This window comes from Capra hircus, chromosome 29, assembly GCF_001704415.2.
Source record: "Capra hircus breed San Clemente chromosome 29, ASM170441v1, whole genome shotgun sequence".
In the NCBI taxonomy this organism is placed as follows: domain Eukaryota; kingdom Metazoa; phylum Chordata; class Mammalia; order Artiodactyla; family Bovidae; genus Capra; species Capra hircus.
Window position 1 is genome coordinate 23,405,491 of NC_030836.1, and position 14,576 is coordinate 23,420,066.

Consider the following 14,576-nt stretch of genomic DNA (forward strand, 5'->3'; position numbering starts at 1 on the left):
CCAGTGAGGACTCAATAAACTAATAGAATCAAACCACTTAACATAGAAACTGACACATACCATACCAATAATTCTAAATGACAGCTTTAACTTTTCATGCTTATCTCAGTGTTCATTTCATCATTTCACTTGAAATACTGTCCTCTGTAATATAGACGGAAAAGGATTTTTAAATCATCGCATAATTTGGACAAGCCAATTTTCAAAGAAATTGTCCTAAAATTTTAACTGAAGTTCAATCTTGAAATTCCTAAGAAATGCCATTTAATAATAGGAAACCTGACTAAAATCTTGGATAGCCAAAACACAGAGTGTGGGCCTTACTTTGATCAATCAAAATGAGTGGACCCAGGGCTGCCTCGGTGGTGCAATGCAGGGGACAGGGGTTTGATCCCTGGTCTGGGAAGATTCCATAGGCTGCAGAGTAACTAAGCCTGTGTACCTCAACTACTGAGGACCACGTACCAAGAGCTTGCACCCCACGAGAGAAGCCACTTTGACTCGAGAAAGCCCACACACAGAACGAGAACCCAACACAGCCATGAATAAATGTTTAAGAAACAAAAAAAAAATGAGGAGACCAAAGCACGTGGAGCCTTGGAGTCATGACTTCACAGATCAGCTCCACCCACCCCCAGCTGTTTGATCCTGGGCAACTGACTTAATCCTTGTCAATGCCAGTTCCCTGTAGAAAAGAATGGAAAGAATGGTAACTAAGGTTGATGTGAGGATTAAGAAAAAAAAAAATATATATATATAGCCTATGTAAAGTGTCTGCAGATCACAAGTAATCAATTGCTAGTATTGATATTTCATCACTGTTGCTCAGTTGGGGGTCTGGAAAAAAGGGGAATAAATCAAGCTCGAAGCACTGCGGGCTGCCCTGACCCTCAGTGAGTACTTACGGCGGCAGACCTTACAGCACTGGCCAGCGATGTGCACGGGGAGGGAGTCTGGAGAGCAGTTGAGGGGGGGACAGGACATCCTTCGGCATTCCACAGCCCCGCTCTGAGGAAGGAAAGGCAGGAAAAGGCATCTCAGCAGAGGTGACCTCAGCAGGACAAAGCTCACATTCCATCCCAGAAACTTCACCAGGAAAACGGAAGTAGTGCGAGGAGTTCCTGAGGCTTCCCGGACGGCTCTAGTGCTAAAGAACCCTCCTTACAGGGCAAGAGGCCTAAGAGATGCAGCTTCAGTCCTTGTCAGGAAGATCTCCTGGAGAAAGGCATGGCAATCCCCTCTACAAATAATTTTCTCCAGCCCATACGAAACCATGTCATCTCAGTTACTTTTCTGGTATACATTTTCTGCTTCATTCTGCCCATCAGACTCAACAGATAGGCAGAAAACCAAAGCCTATTTGTACAAGAAGATAAGTAACATCTTTTGCAGACCCTGAAATCACTGTTGAAGTACTAACAATCATTTTGTATTTTTGCAGACAAACAATGGCATTCTTCAGGCCAGGCACTTATCAAATAATTTCAGCTTGACGGGGTTTACATACTAATGTGGGGTAAGGGTGGGGGTTCTTTAATTCTCCAAAACATCACATAATAGATACAATTAATACAAATAATGAATAATCTGAGAGTCAGGGGGTCCTGCAATTCTCTAAAACAGATAATGGACACCTTGTAAAATACAATGAAGACACTTAGTAACTAATTAACCTCCTTTTAAAATGTTTTCTAGCATAGAAAAGCTGTGACTCAAGTGAGCCACTCAGTTCAGTTCAGTTCAGTCGCTCAGTCGTGTCGGACTCTTCGCGACCCCATGAATCGCAGCACGCCAGGCCTCCCTGTCCATCAACAATTCCTGGGGTTTACTCAAAAGCATGTCCATTGAGTCGGTGATGCCATCCAACCCTCTTATCCTCTGTCGTCCCCTTCTCCTCCTGCCTTCAAGCATTCCCAGCATCAGGGTCTTTTCCAAGGAGTCAGTTCTTCGCATCAGGTGGCCAAAGTATTGGAGTTTAAGTTTCAGCATCATTCCTTCCAATGTATATTCAGGACTGATTTCCTTCAGGATGGACTGGTTGGATCTCCTTGCAGTCCAGAGAACTCTCAAAAGTCTTCTCCAACACCACAGCTCAAAAGCTACAATTCTTCAGTGCTCAGCTTTCTTTATGGTCCAACTCTCACATCCATATATGACTACTGGAAAAACCATAGCCTTGACTAGATGGACCTTTGTTGACAAACGTCTCTGCTTTTTAATATGCTGTCTATGCTGGTCATAACTTTTCTTCCAAGGAGTAAGGGTCTTTTAATTGCATGGCTGCAGCCACAATCTGCAATGATTTTGGAGCCCAGAAAACTTAAGTCAGCCCACTGTTTCCCCATCGTTTTGCCATGAAGTGATCGGACCAGATGCCATGTTCTTAGTTTTCTGAATATTGAGCTTTAAGCCAACTTTTTCACCCTGTTCTTTCACTTTCATCAAGAGACTCTTTACTTCTTTTTCACTTTCTGCCGTAAGGCTGGTGTCATCTGCATATCTGAGGTTACTGATATTTCTCCTGGCAATCTTGATTCCAGCCTGTGCTTCCTTCAGCCCAGCATTTCTCATGATGTACTCTGAAAATAAGTTAAATAAGCAGGGTAACAATATATAGCCTTGATGTATTCTTTTCCCAATTTGGAACCAGTCTGTTGTTCCATGTCCAGTTCTAACTGTTGCTTTCTGACCTGCATCCAGATATCTCAAGAGGCAGGTCAGATGGTCTGGGATTCCCATCTCTTTAGGAATTTTCCACAGTTTATTGTGATCCACACAGTCAAAGGCTTTGGCATAGTCAATAAAGCAGAAATCGATGTTTTTCTGGAACTCTCTCGCTTTTTCCATGATCCAGCAGATGTTGGCAATTTGATCTCTGGTTCCTCTGCCTTTCCTAAAGCCAGCTTGAACATCTGGAAGTTCTTGGTTCATGTATTGTTGAAGCCTGGCATGGAGGATTTTAAGCATTACTTTGCTAGTGTGTGAAATGAGTACAGTTATGCAGTAGTTTGAATATTCTTTGGCATTGCCTTTCTTTGGGATTGGAATGAAAACTGAACTTTTCCAGTCCTGTGGCCACTGCTGAGTGTTCCAAATTTGCTGACATACTGAGTGCAGCACTTTTACAGCATCTTTTTTTAGGATTTGAAATCGCTCAACTGGAATTCCATCACCTCCACTAGCTTTGTTTGTAGTGATGCTTCCTGACTTGGCATTCTAGGATGTCTGGCTCTAAGTTAGTGATCATACCATCGTGATTATCTAGGTCATGAAGATCTGTTTTGTACAGTTCTTCTGTGTATTCTTGCTACCTCTTCTTAATATCTTCTGCTTCTGTTAGATCCATACCATTTCTGTCCTTTACTGTGCCCAGCTTTGCATGAAATGTTCTCTTGGTATCTCTAATTTTCTTGAAGAGTTGTTCCCATTCTGTTGTTTTCCTCTATTTCTTTGCAATGACCACTGAGGAAGGCTTTCTTATCTCTCCTTGCTATTCTTTGGGACTCTGCATTCAAATGGGTATATCTTTCCTTTTCTGCTTTGCTTTTCACTTCTCTTCTTTTCACAGCTATTGTAAGGCCTCCTCAAACAACCATTTTGCTTTTTTGCATTTCTTTCTCCTGGGGATGGTCTTGATCCCTGTCCCCCGTACAATGTCACGAACCTCCATCCATAGTTCTTCAGACACTCTATCAGATCTAATCCCTTTAATCTATTTGTCACTTCCACTGTATAAAGGGATTTGATTTAGGTCATACCTGAATGGTCTAGTGGTTTTACCTACTTTCTTCAATTTAAGCCTGAATTTGGCAACCAGGAGTTCATTATCTGTTCCACAGTCAGCTCCCGGTCTTGTTTTTGCTGACTGTGTAGAGCTTCTCCATCTTTGGCTGCAAAGAATATAATCAATCTGATTTCAGTGTTGACTATCTGGTGATGTCCACATGCAGAGTCCTCTCGTGTTGTTGGAAGAGGATATCTGCTATGACCAGTGCATTCTCTTGGCAAAATTCTATTAGCCTTTGCCCAGCTTCATTCTGTACTCCAAATTTGCCTGTTACTCCAGGTATCTCTTGACTTTGTACTTTTGCATTCCAGTCCTCTATGATGAAAAGGACATCTTTTTTGGGTGTTAGTTCTAGAAGGTCTTGTAGGTCTTTACAGAACTGTTCAACTTCAGCTTCTTCAGCATTACTGGTCAGGGCATAGACTTGGACTACTGTGATATTGAATGGTTTGCCTTGGAAACAAGCAGAGATCATTCTGTCTTTTTTGAGACTGCATCCAAGTATTGTATTTTGGACTCTTGTTGACTATGATGGCAATTCCATTTCTTCTAAGGGATTTTTGCCACAGTAGTAGATAGAGTTAAATTCACCCACTAGGTAGTTTAAAAACCAAAGGCATTCCTTCCCCCTCTGAGATTCTGATCTCCAAACGGTAAGATTCTTCACATTAGTTTATGTTATTAGAGTGTGTTTGCTTTCCCTTGACAAGTACTCGTAGTTATAATGACACTACAACTTACCTTTACAATTGCTGCTATTCGTAAATAGGCACTTAGTAAAAAGGTAGTACATTGTAAGTTGGCTTTACAAAGAAACAGGTTACACAATAATCAGCAGAACTGCCCTCTTTAAACTGTTAGTCTGTTTATGTACAAACTTACTTTGCATGTGCAGTTCCTGCAATGATCACCGTCGACCCAGGAGTCTTGGTCTCTATAGAGCAGTCCACTCACTTGACAGGTCTTCTCACAGTGACAGTTTTCCAATTGACTAAGTCTTGTTTCTGCATAGTTCAGCTGCAAGCAAGAGTTGCTACATGTAATTTCTATAATTCAACTGTGTTGTCCTAACAAAGCTAATCGTAACAAGAAAAAATAAATCCAAGCAGGAGCGGGTAGGAGGTAAATGCTCAAAGCAGTTCACTGATTCTCAGCCAGATCTGTTTTTTTGGGTTTTGAAGGGTTTTTTTTTTTTTCTTTCTTTCTTTCTTTTTTTAATTTCACACAAGGTAGAATCATTCTAAATTGAAGACATATTGGTACCCGTGGTCTAATGAGCACCAAATGAGACATTAAACTATCTCAGGGACCTCATGGGTGTTTATCAACACATGCTTTCAGCTCAAGCCCACAAGAAACCACTTGTAATGAATGTGTTCAAGGACTCGTTTCAGTGTTTACAGGTGATCTAATCAGCAACTCTGAAGCACTTACATTTATCTCCTACTATCCTGTCCCTGTTCTTCACACACTAACCAAAACGTCATGGTTCACAAGCTGGGACATCACTACTTATTCTTTTCTGAAAAATGTTGGGGAGCTGGAGCCAGAAAAGGGGTGAGTCAGAGGCAGATCCGATTTCTCCCCAGTTCAGGATTCTCCAGGAATGCCCCAGGAATCCACTTTGGCATTCAGACAACATGAAGAGAGGCAAACAAATCCCCAGGTGAGATGAGGATTTTGAAAAATAATCTTTTTCCTTTTTCTAGCTCACTCAACTGCTCCCATTAAACATCTCTGATTTGAAAGTGTTTATGACGTTTGAATGATGTCACAAGTAATCCCTTCAAGGGATCATCCAGCCTCTCTTTGCATACCTAACAGTGATAAAACATGCATTACCTTCCAACCGAGGCTACTTCTCTTGGCTAGCTCAAGATGTTTGAAATGTCTTACTGGCTTGAGCTGTGTAGTTTCTCTCCCTTTTTCCTATTAGATCTAGTTTTGCCTTGTAGCCGGTGCTGAGCAAGTCTAATCCCTCTACAAACATTTGAGGTTTCCTCAATGCCTGCTCCAATGTCCCCAGTGCCTGCCCCTAACCACATTTGGTCCCAACAGATTCCCCTAATAACTCCTCGTGATATGGTTCCAAACCTCTCCTGGCCATTTTCCATGTATGTGACTCCAGGTTGCCTTCCAAAATATGGTACAAAAGGCCTGAAATCTGGTATGATCTCTCTGTTGTCATATCCTTATTTACACTAAGGTGTAACTCAGCTGCATAGCAACCTCACTCTTCTTCTATACAAAGATCACCAAGAACAAATACCACTTTCTAAAAATTTATCAGTTTCTTTTCCTTCTCAATCATATTTATATTATTCATCCCTGTCTTGTGTATTTTCCCCATACAGGAGATCAAGTCAATTCTTGATCCAAACTAAGACTATTTCAGAGTGATATTTTAGTTACAATAGTTGAACCTGGCTAACAGCAACTTCTACCATCTTTCCATATTTTCAATGGTCCTGTCCACACATGCTCCTCTCACTCATAACAGCACTATTTTCTGGAAATAGTATCCACGTGTAATTCCAACCTTAGTTTTTATCACTTATTCAATCCTCTTCCTCTACACGTTTAAAGTTTCTCAAGAAAAATTGTTCCTTGTCTGCCTGTCATGGGTAGTACCAAGAGGAAGGACAAAGATGAAAAAGGATCCTAAACAAACCACATGCAGTATAATCAACCCTGAAAAAACTGAGGTGACTATGCCTGAAATATTAGCTTCCTAGGACACCTCTACTATACAGGATCTTCCAAAAATTCAAGTCACATTTAAATCTTCAGCCTAGTCATGGAGCTTCCAGAAATGACGATAATTAAGTTATTTGGGAATTCTTTACAAAACACAGATAATATAGACTTCCAAAAGTCTGGTGACGCCAAGTGACCAAAACCGTATATTGGTAAGAGATAATAAGAAGGGGGGCTTCCCTTGTGGCTCAGCTGGTATAGAATCTGCCTGCAATGCAGGAGACCTGGGTTCAATCGCTGGGTTGGGAAGAACCCCTGGAGTGGGAAAGGCTAGCCACTCCAATGTCCTGGCCTGGTGAATTCCATGGACTGTATAGTCCATGGGGTCACATAGAATCGGACACGACTGAGCAACTTTCACGAATAAGGGAGTGGTGACACAGCATGTGTTATCTTGACCTCATTTCTATCACCTCAGCAGTTCCTGCATAAGGCAGTGATAGTCCTATGACCTCGGAATGAACAAGAACTGAACTAGAAGGGAATCTTTCCCAAAAGTGGTTCTGCATGAGGAATCCATGAGAGGAAACCGCCCGTCTTACTCTGAAACTCTGGAACAACTCTAGGGACTGTATCACTCTGAGAAGAGAATTTCTCAAGGACAAGTCCAAAAGGCAATTCTGTATCTATCCCAGTTTCCCGAAAATCCAGGAGCTTGCCTAAAGGCAATATTGTCAATTTCCAGTACTACCCACTGAAGCTGAGCTATGCTCACCTCCAAAACTGAATTCCAAGGAAGAGCCTCAGTTTTAATACAGTGGAAGCTATTCCTATGGCTGGTTTTGTTTCCCTTCTGAGCTTTCTTCATTTTTAATATACTTAGCCTTCTCTGAAAACAATGAAAAACCCTAATCTCTGTAATAATAAGAATGCATCAGACAGACTTTCAAAGACAAAGGAACACAGTAAAGCAAAAAGCTAATTTTTCAAAGGTACTTAATATGTAATCTTGCCTTCCTTTTCCCCCTGCGAAATCCTGAAGCAACAATAAAGGAAAAAAATAACTCTGAATCCAAAAAAAAAAAAAAAAAGAATTACATTTTCGGTCACTGGCATAAACATGCTGAATTTCTACAAATTCATTTTCAAAAGCTATTTCTACACTACCTGCCATTTTCTCAAGGAATGCCTGCAGATCCAAAATAGATACAGTATCAAATCTGCATCTCTTTTCTGTTTTACCTTTGTTCAAGCATTTATCTAAGCAAACATGGAGCAAATCATTTATTCTTAATTCTACACATTCAAAGACAGGCAGCAGAGGCCTTTTTCACAGTAAGAGGTCAATGAATGAAACTAGGTACATTAGTCATGCAATAGATTGTTTTTTTTTTTCCCTTTCCTTTGAAATATTATTTATTTGGCATTTGCTATATGAAAGGTAAAAAAAGAGATCTATTGTATTAAACCTTTAAACTTTACTGAAAAATCACTATTGAGCTCCTGGAAACAATGAAAATCTCAAAAATTAAATATGTTACGAGTTGAAATGCCACCCCAAGTGCTGCTTGAGTTCCATAAATAGATTTGTCAAAGATTTAGACAGAAGTAATCAAGAAATTACCCATCTTCAGCATCTTTTCTTCCTGAGCTTGAAGGGAGAATGGGATCACAGCACAGGTAGGTTGCAAGATCAGGACACAGCCTGACCCAATCACTGTGTACCTAGCTTAGCAGGTGTGTGGTTCTCAGTGTCAAGACTGCCTGGGACAATTTCTAGAATAAGTTAGTGGATCAGTGGTCTCTAGTGGATTACTTAGGGGAGGTGTCAGGGGAGGTGTTAGGGAAGGTACTTTGTTGCACCTTTCCCCCCTTGTAAAGGTATGGCTTTGCCAGACTGTAGGGATTCTTCCCCTGGAGAAGGAAATGGCAACCCACTCCAGAATTCTTGCCTAGAGAATCCCATGGACAGTGGAGCCTGGTGGGCTACAGTCCACAGGGTCACGAAGAGTCAGACACAACTGAGCAACTAACACACACAGGGATTCTTTAAGAGGGCTCTTCTGAACCCTGGCTCCTGTTACCTGAAACTATGTGAGCTGCTTTCCTGATCTGTCCTTTCACACATTTTCAATCTTCCCTACTTTGAAAGGAGAAATGAAACAGCAAGCCCGACTAGTCGCACCCGGGGGAAACTGCAGCTGGAAATGAGATCATTTCCAGGCTGCAAACACTGGAAGACATGATAAAAATGAGATTCAACATCAGATGAATCTCACTCCAAAGCCCATTTGTATCTCCACCAAGATCTGTATGACTAATGCCTATTTAATCATCAGTTCAGTTCAGTCACTCAGTCATGTCCGACTCTTTGTGACCCCATGAATCGCAGCATGCCAGGCCTCCCTGTCCATCTCCAACTCCCAGAGGTCACCCAAACTCATGTCCATTGAGTTGGTGATGCCATCCAGCCATCTCATCCTCTTTTGCCCCCTTCTTCTACTGCCCGCAATTCCTCCCAACATCAGGGTCTTTTCTAATGAGGCAACTCTTTGCATGAGGTGGCCAAAGTATTGGAGTTTCAGCTTCAACATCAGTCCTTCCAATGAACACCCAGGATCTCCTTTAGGATGGACTGGCCAGATCTCCTTGCAGTCCAAGGGACTCTCAAGAGTCTTCTCCAACACCACAGTTTAAAAGATCAATTCTTTGGTGCTCAGCTTTCTTCACAGTCCAATTCTCATATCCATACATGACCACTGGAAAAACCACAACCTTGACTTGATGGACCTTTGTTGGCAAAGTAATGTCTCTGCTTTTTAATATGCAATCTAGTTTGCTCATAAATTTCCATACCAGGAGTAAGGGTCTTTTAATTTCTTGGCTGCAATCACCATCTGCAGTGATTTTGGAGCCCCAAAAAATAAAGTCTGACACTGTTTCCCCATCTATTTCCCATGAAGTGATGGGACCAGATGCCATAATCTTAGTTTTCTGAATGTTGAGCTTTAAGCCAACTTTTTCACTCTCCTCTTTCACTTTCATCAAGAGGCTCTTTAGTTCTTCTTCACTTTCTGCCATAAGAGTGGTGTCATCTGCATATTTGATCTTATTGATATCTTACTGATATTTCTCCCGGCAATCTTGATTCCAGCTTGTGCTTCTTCCAGCCCAGCATTTCTCATGATGTACTCTGCATATAAGGTAAATGATCAGGGAGACAATATACAGCCTTGACGTACTCCTTTTCCTATTTGGAACCAGTCTGTTGTTCCATGTCCAGTTTTAACTGTTGCTTCCTGACCTGCATACAGATTTCTCAAGAGGCAGGTCAGGTGGTCTGGTATTCCCATCTCTTTAGGAATTTTCCAGTTTATTGTGATCCACATAGTCAAAGCTTTGGCATAGTCAATAAAGCAGAAATAGATGTTTTCTGGAACTCTCTTGCTTTTTCTGTGATCCAGCGGATGTTGGCAATTTGATCTCTGGTTCCTCTGCCTTTTCTAAAACCAGCTTGAACATCTGGAAGTTCACGGCTCACGTATTGCTGAAGCCTGGCTTGGAGAATTTTGAGCATTACTTTACTAGCATGTGAGATGAGTGCAATTGTGAGGTAGTTTGCGCATTCTTTGGCATTGCCTTTCTTTGGGATTGGAATGAAAACTGACCTTTTCCAGTCCTGTGGCCACTGCTGAGTTTTCCAAATTTGCTGGCATATTGAGTGCAGCACTTTCACAGCATCATCTTTCAGGATTTGAAATAGCTCAACTGAAATTCTGTCACCTCCACTAGCTTTGTTCGTAGTGATGCTTTCTAAGGCCCACTTGACTACACATTCCAGGATGTCTGGCTCTAGGTGAGTGATCACACCATCATGATTATCTGGGTCATGAAGATCTTTTTTGTACAGTTCTTCTGTGTATTCTTGCCACCTCTTCTTTATATCTTCTGCTTCTCTTAGGTCCCTACCATTTCTGTCCTTTATCGATCCCATCTTTGCATGAAATGTTCCCTCTAATTTTCTTGAACAGATCTCTAGTCTTTCCCATTCTGTTGTTTTCCTCTATTTCTTTGCATTGATTGCTGAGGAAGGCTTTCTTATCTCTCCTTGCTTTTCTCTGGAACTCTGCATTCAGATGCTTATATCTTTCCTTTTCTCCTTTGCTTTTTGCCTCTCTTTTCACAGCTATTTGTAAGGCCTCCTCAGACAGCCATTTTCCTTTTCTGCATTTCTTTTCCATGGGGATGGTCTTGATCCCTGTCACCTGTACAATGTCACAAATCTCCATCCATAGTTTATCAGGCATTCTATTAGATCCAGCCCCTTACATCTATTTCTCACTTCCACTGTATAATCATAAGGGATTTGATTTAGGTCATTCCTGAATGGTCTAGTGGTCTTCCCTACTTTCTTCAATTTAAGTCTGAATTTGGCAATCAGGAGTTCATGATCTGAGCCACAGTCAGCTCCCAGTCTTGTTTTTGCTGACTGTATAGAGCGTCTCCATCTTTGGCTGCAGAGAATATAATCAAGCTGATTTCAGTGTTGAGCATCTGGTGATGTCCATGTGTAGTGTCTTCTCTCGTGTTGCTGGAAGAGGGTGTTTGCTATGACCAATGTGTCCTCTTGGCAAAACTCTATGATTTTAATCATAGCCGCTGGGCAACTCAAACCAAACCTCTAATCCTATTAGCTAAATCTTGGCTCATTTAACCAAAGGCAATGTCCAAATACAGATGAACTTAGTGCCCCAGAGTTTCCTTTGTGCCCAAGAATCCTACTTGTCTTCTGATTTGGCTTATCACCCCAGACTCCCTCTCTTTCACTCTGCTTCCAGCAAGATGACAGACTAGGCACCTTGAAAGACTTTCCTACTTGAACCAACTAAAATGCTGGATAAAATACACAAATCAAAGCTTAAAAAAAAAAATCATCACAGGCGCTAATACAAAAGGAAGAAAGCCATAGTGGCCAAAACAAACTCACAGCCAGGGATCCAGGGAGGTGAGTGAGCACCAAAGCTTCATGATGTCAGCCAAAACATGCGGCCTTTGGGCTCCTACCTTGATGGTTGCAGAGGAGGCCAGGGAGACAGATAACAGGGTCTGCCCAAGATGTGATGTCTTAAAGGAAACCGCTACATCAAAGTGGGGTCTCAAAGGGCACTCAGCTTCAGAGTGAACGAAAAAGAAACAAAGCTTATACAGGCACAGAAGGAAGACCATCCAATTCAGACTGCGGTCCTGGCTAGAGAGAAATATCTTCCTTGAGAAGTCTTAAGGAATTCTTTGCTGAGAATTCACCTGGCTGATCCCAGGTTTGCAGTCTAATTCTGAGTCATGCCCATGATCTGAAAAACCTTAAAGAGATCATGCAATAGAAGTTGCCCTTGAGTGGTCCTGGCAGAAGCACACATAATGTGAACCCAGAACTCAGAAAATTGCCACATAAACCTAAGGACAACAAGTGGCTATAGCCAGATGGGTGAGATCAGAGGCCTTGTTCTTACCTAATCTTCCTCCTTCAAAAGCTACTACAAGCTCTATGCTCACGTTTCACTCCCAACAGATGCCATCTGAACACACACTCCTCTTTCTCCCTCCTCTTGCATGCCCATGCTTCTTCTCACTATTATCGCCATCCTCTTACTGGCAGCATCTTCCTCTCTTTCTCCATCAGTCATTCCTCCTTTATATCTTTTGATTCTCTTTCTAATCCTTTCTCCTCCAACCATAAACTTTCTCAGTCATGTTCCAACTTTCAGAATCTAAGCTTGAATTCCAGCTTTGCCATTCACTTTTCTTGGGAAAACTTACACAACCTTCTTGGAACTCCATCTTCTCCTGGATAGTGGGCTAATAAACCTGACTCGGGATTGCTGTAAGGATTAAAGAGAGGGAATCTAAAAATTTAAGCATTGTAACTAACTCATAGTAAATGTTCAATAAATATTACCTAGTATCTTTCCAGCTTATTCTAGATCAGGGGTTGACAAACCAAAGCCCATAGATCAAATCTGGCCCACCACTTATTTTTGTATGGCCTGTGAGCTGAGAATGATTTTTATATTTTTCAGTGATTATATTTTTTAATTGAAGTATGGTTGATGTATAAGATATTATAAGTTACAGGTGTATAATATAGTAATTTACAATTTTTAAAGGTTTATACTCCACTTTTAGTTATACCATATTGACTATATGCTCCTTGCTATATAATAAGCTACCATGATATACTGTACAATAGTTTGTACCTCTTAATTCACTATCCCGATATTGTTCCTCCAGCCCTCTCCACTAGAAATTGCAATTTTGTTCCCTATGAGTCTGCTTCTTTTTTGTTATATTCACTAGTTTGTTGTATTTTTTAGATTCCACATATAAATGATATCAAACAGCATTTGTCTTTCGCTTATTTATTTCACTTAGTATAATGCCCTCCAAGTCCATTGTGCTGTGAATGGCACAATTTCACTCTTTTTTATGGCTGAGTAGTATTCCATTGTGTGTGTGCATGTCACCTGAAGCTGAGTGGCATCTTTCTTGGTCCAAAAATTTGGTAACAAGCTACAATATAATATGTATATGTACACATCTTCTTTATCCATTCATCTGTTGAGGGACACAAGGGTTGCTTACATAGCTTGGCAATTCTAAATAAAACTGCTATGAACACTGGAGTGCATGTATCTTTTTGAATTAGTATTTTGATTTTCTTTGGATATGTACCCAGGGACGGAATTGCTGGGTCATAAGGTAGTTCTACATTTAGTTTTTTGAGAAACCTCCATACCATCTTTCACAGTGGCTGCCTCAATTTATACTTCCACCAGTAGTTTACAAAGTTTCTACTGTAAATGAAAACAATTCAACAAAGTATTGTAACAGTTTACATAGTTTCCCTTTACTATGGAGAAAACAGTAGCATCTGCTACTTGCGTTCTTTTTGAAGATAGCCAATCTGACAGGTGTGAGGTAATATCTCATTGTGTGGTTTCAATTTGTATTTCCCTGATGATTAGCAGTGTTGAGTATCTTCATGTTATATTGATCAATTTCATTCACGTGAAATAAATATATACATCATGTTCTCAATTTTGCTTCTTGATCTACAAAAACTAAAATTTACTAACTGGCCCTTTACAAAAAAGTTTGCCAGCTCCCCAGATTATCATGGGTTCCAAATTTTGCAGAGAAAATTGAAGTCCTCAGTTTTCTAATTATAATTCTATTCACAGTTTGAAAGAAATAGACTTATAAATCTTCCACAGGGCCGGGGGGTGTTTAGAAGGTGGATTACACCATTTTCTGCTTGTAATCACCCACAATTAAATATCTTCTGCCTCACAAATGCCCATTTTACATAATAATGTTTTGAGGACAGAGCTCAATGTGGCTGCTAGATAATGTACAGCTAAAAAGACAAAAAGGACATTCCTGCAACAAAAAAGAGTGAGAACAAAAAGGGCCCATCGACTCCAGGATATGGAGAACCACAGTCACCTGAAGCTGAGCGGCATGTTTCTTGGTCCAAAAATTTGGTAGCAAGCTAAAATATAATTAACAGTATTGAGATCAAGCTGCTCCAGACAATATGAAATAATAGCTTCTACACGCCGCAAGCTGGGAAGGCAAATAATTGCCTGCGTTTCACATTTCCACTATACTCCGAAGTGAAAAGCTCTCGTTTCTGTTTTAGTTTCTCCCTTTACAAAAGTGCTCTTTCTCTCCTTTGCAGACAAAAAAAAGACTTGCCCCCAAAAAACCTAGTTTCAAACAGAAAGACTGTCTTCAGCAGCACAATCTTTGAATCCAAAATACAGCCCTACCTCCCAAACACTGACCTACCCCACCAATTTTTCCCTCGTACTATGGCTGATGGTAGGAGTCGTCACAGCTGCAGGTGGAACAGGATTAATGTATCATTTCCACTGTTATTAAAAGTCTTCCTTTTGCAGAGTATAATGTCTCTTAGGCCCAACCTAATTCTTTCTTCGCCCTAGGCCAGAACTCATGTCCATGACGGATCGGTATCATAACAACAGCACTAGCCACATTTTCTATTTATTCAGCACCTTTCTTCACAAGGCTC

At 40.9% G+C, this 14,576-nt stretch overlaps 1 protein-coding gene across 2 annotated transcripts in view; it reads right to left on the reverse strand.

Moving 5' to 3' along the window:
• Window positions 1-14,576, reverse strand: part of NELL1 (neural EGFL like 1) — a 1,021,410-nt gene that overhangs the window by 751,514 nt on the left and 255,320 nt on the right. For both annotated transcript variants that reach the window (XM_018043583.1, XM_018043582.1), the window contains exons 8-9: window positions 4,670-4,804; window positions 906-1,008 (exon numbers count right to left, since the gene is read on the reverse strand). In XM_018043583.1, coding sequence (XP_017899072.1) covers window positions 906-1,008; window positions 4,670-4,804 — 238 coding nt within the window. The remainder of the gene's footprint in view (window positions 1-905; window positions 1,009-4,669; window positions 4,805-14,576) is intronic.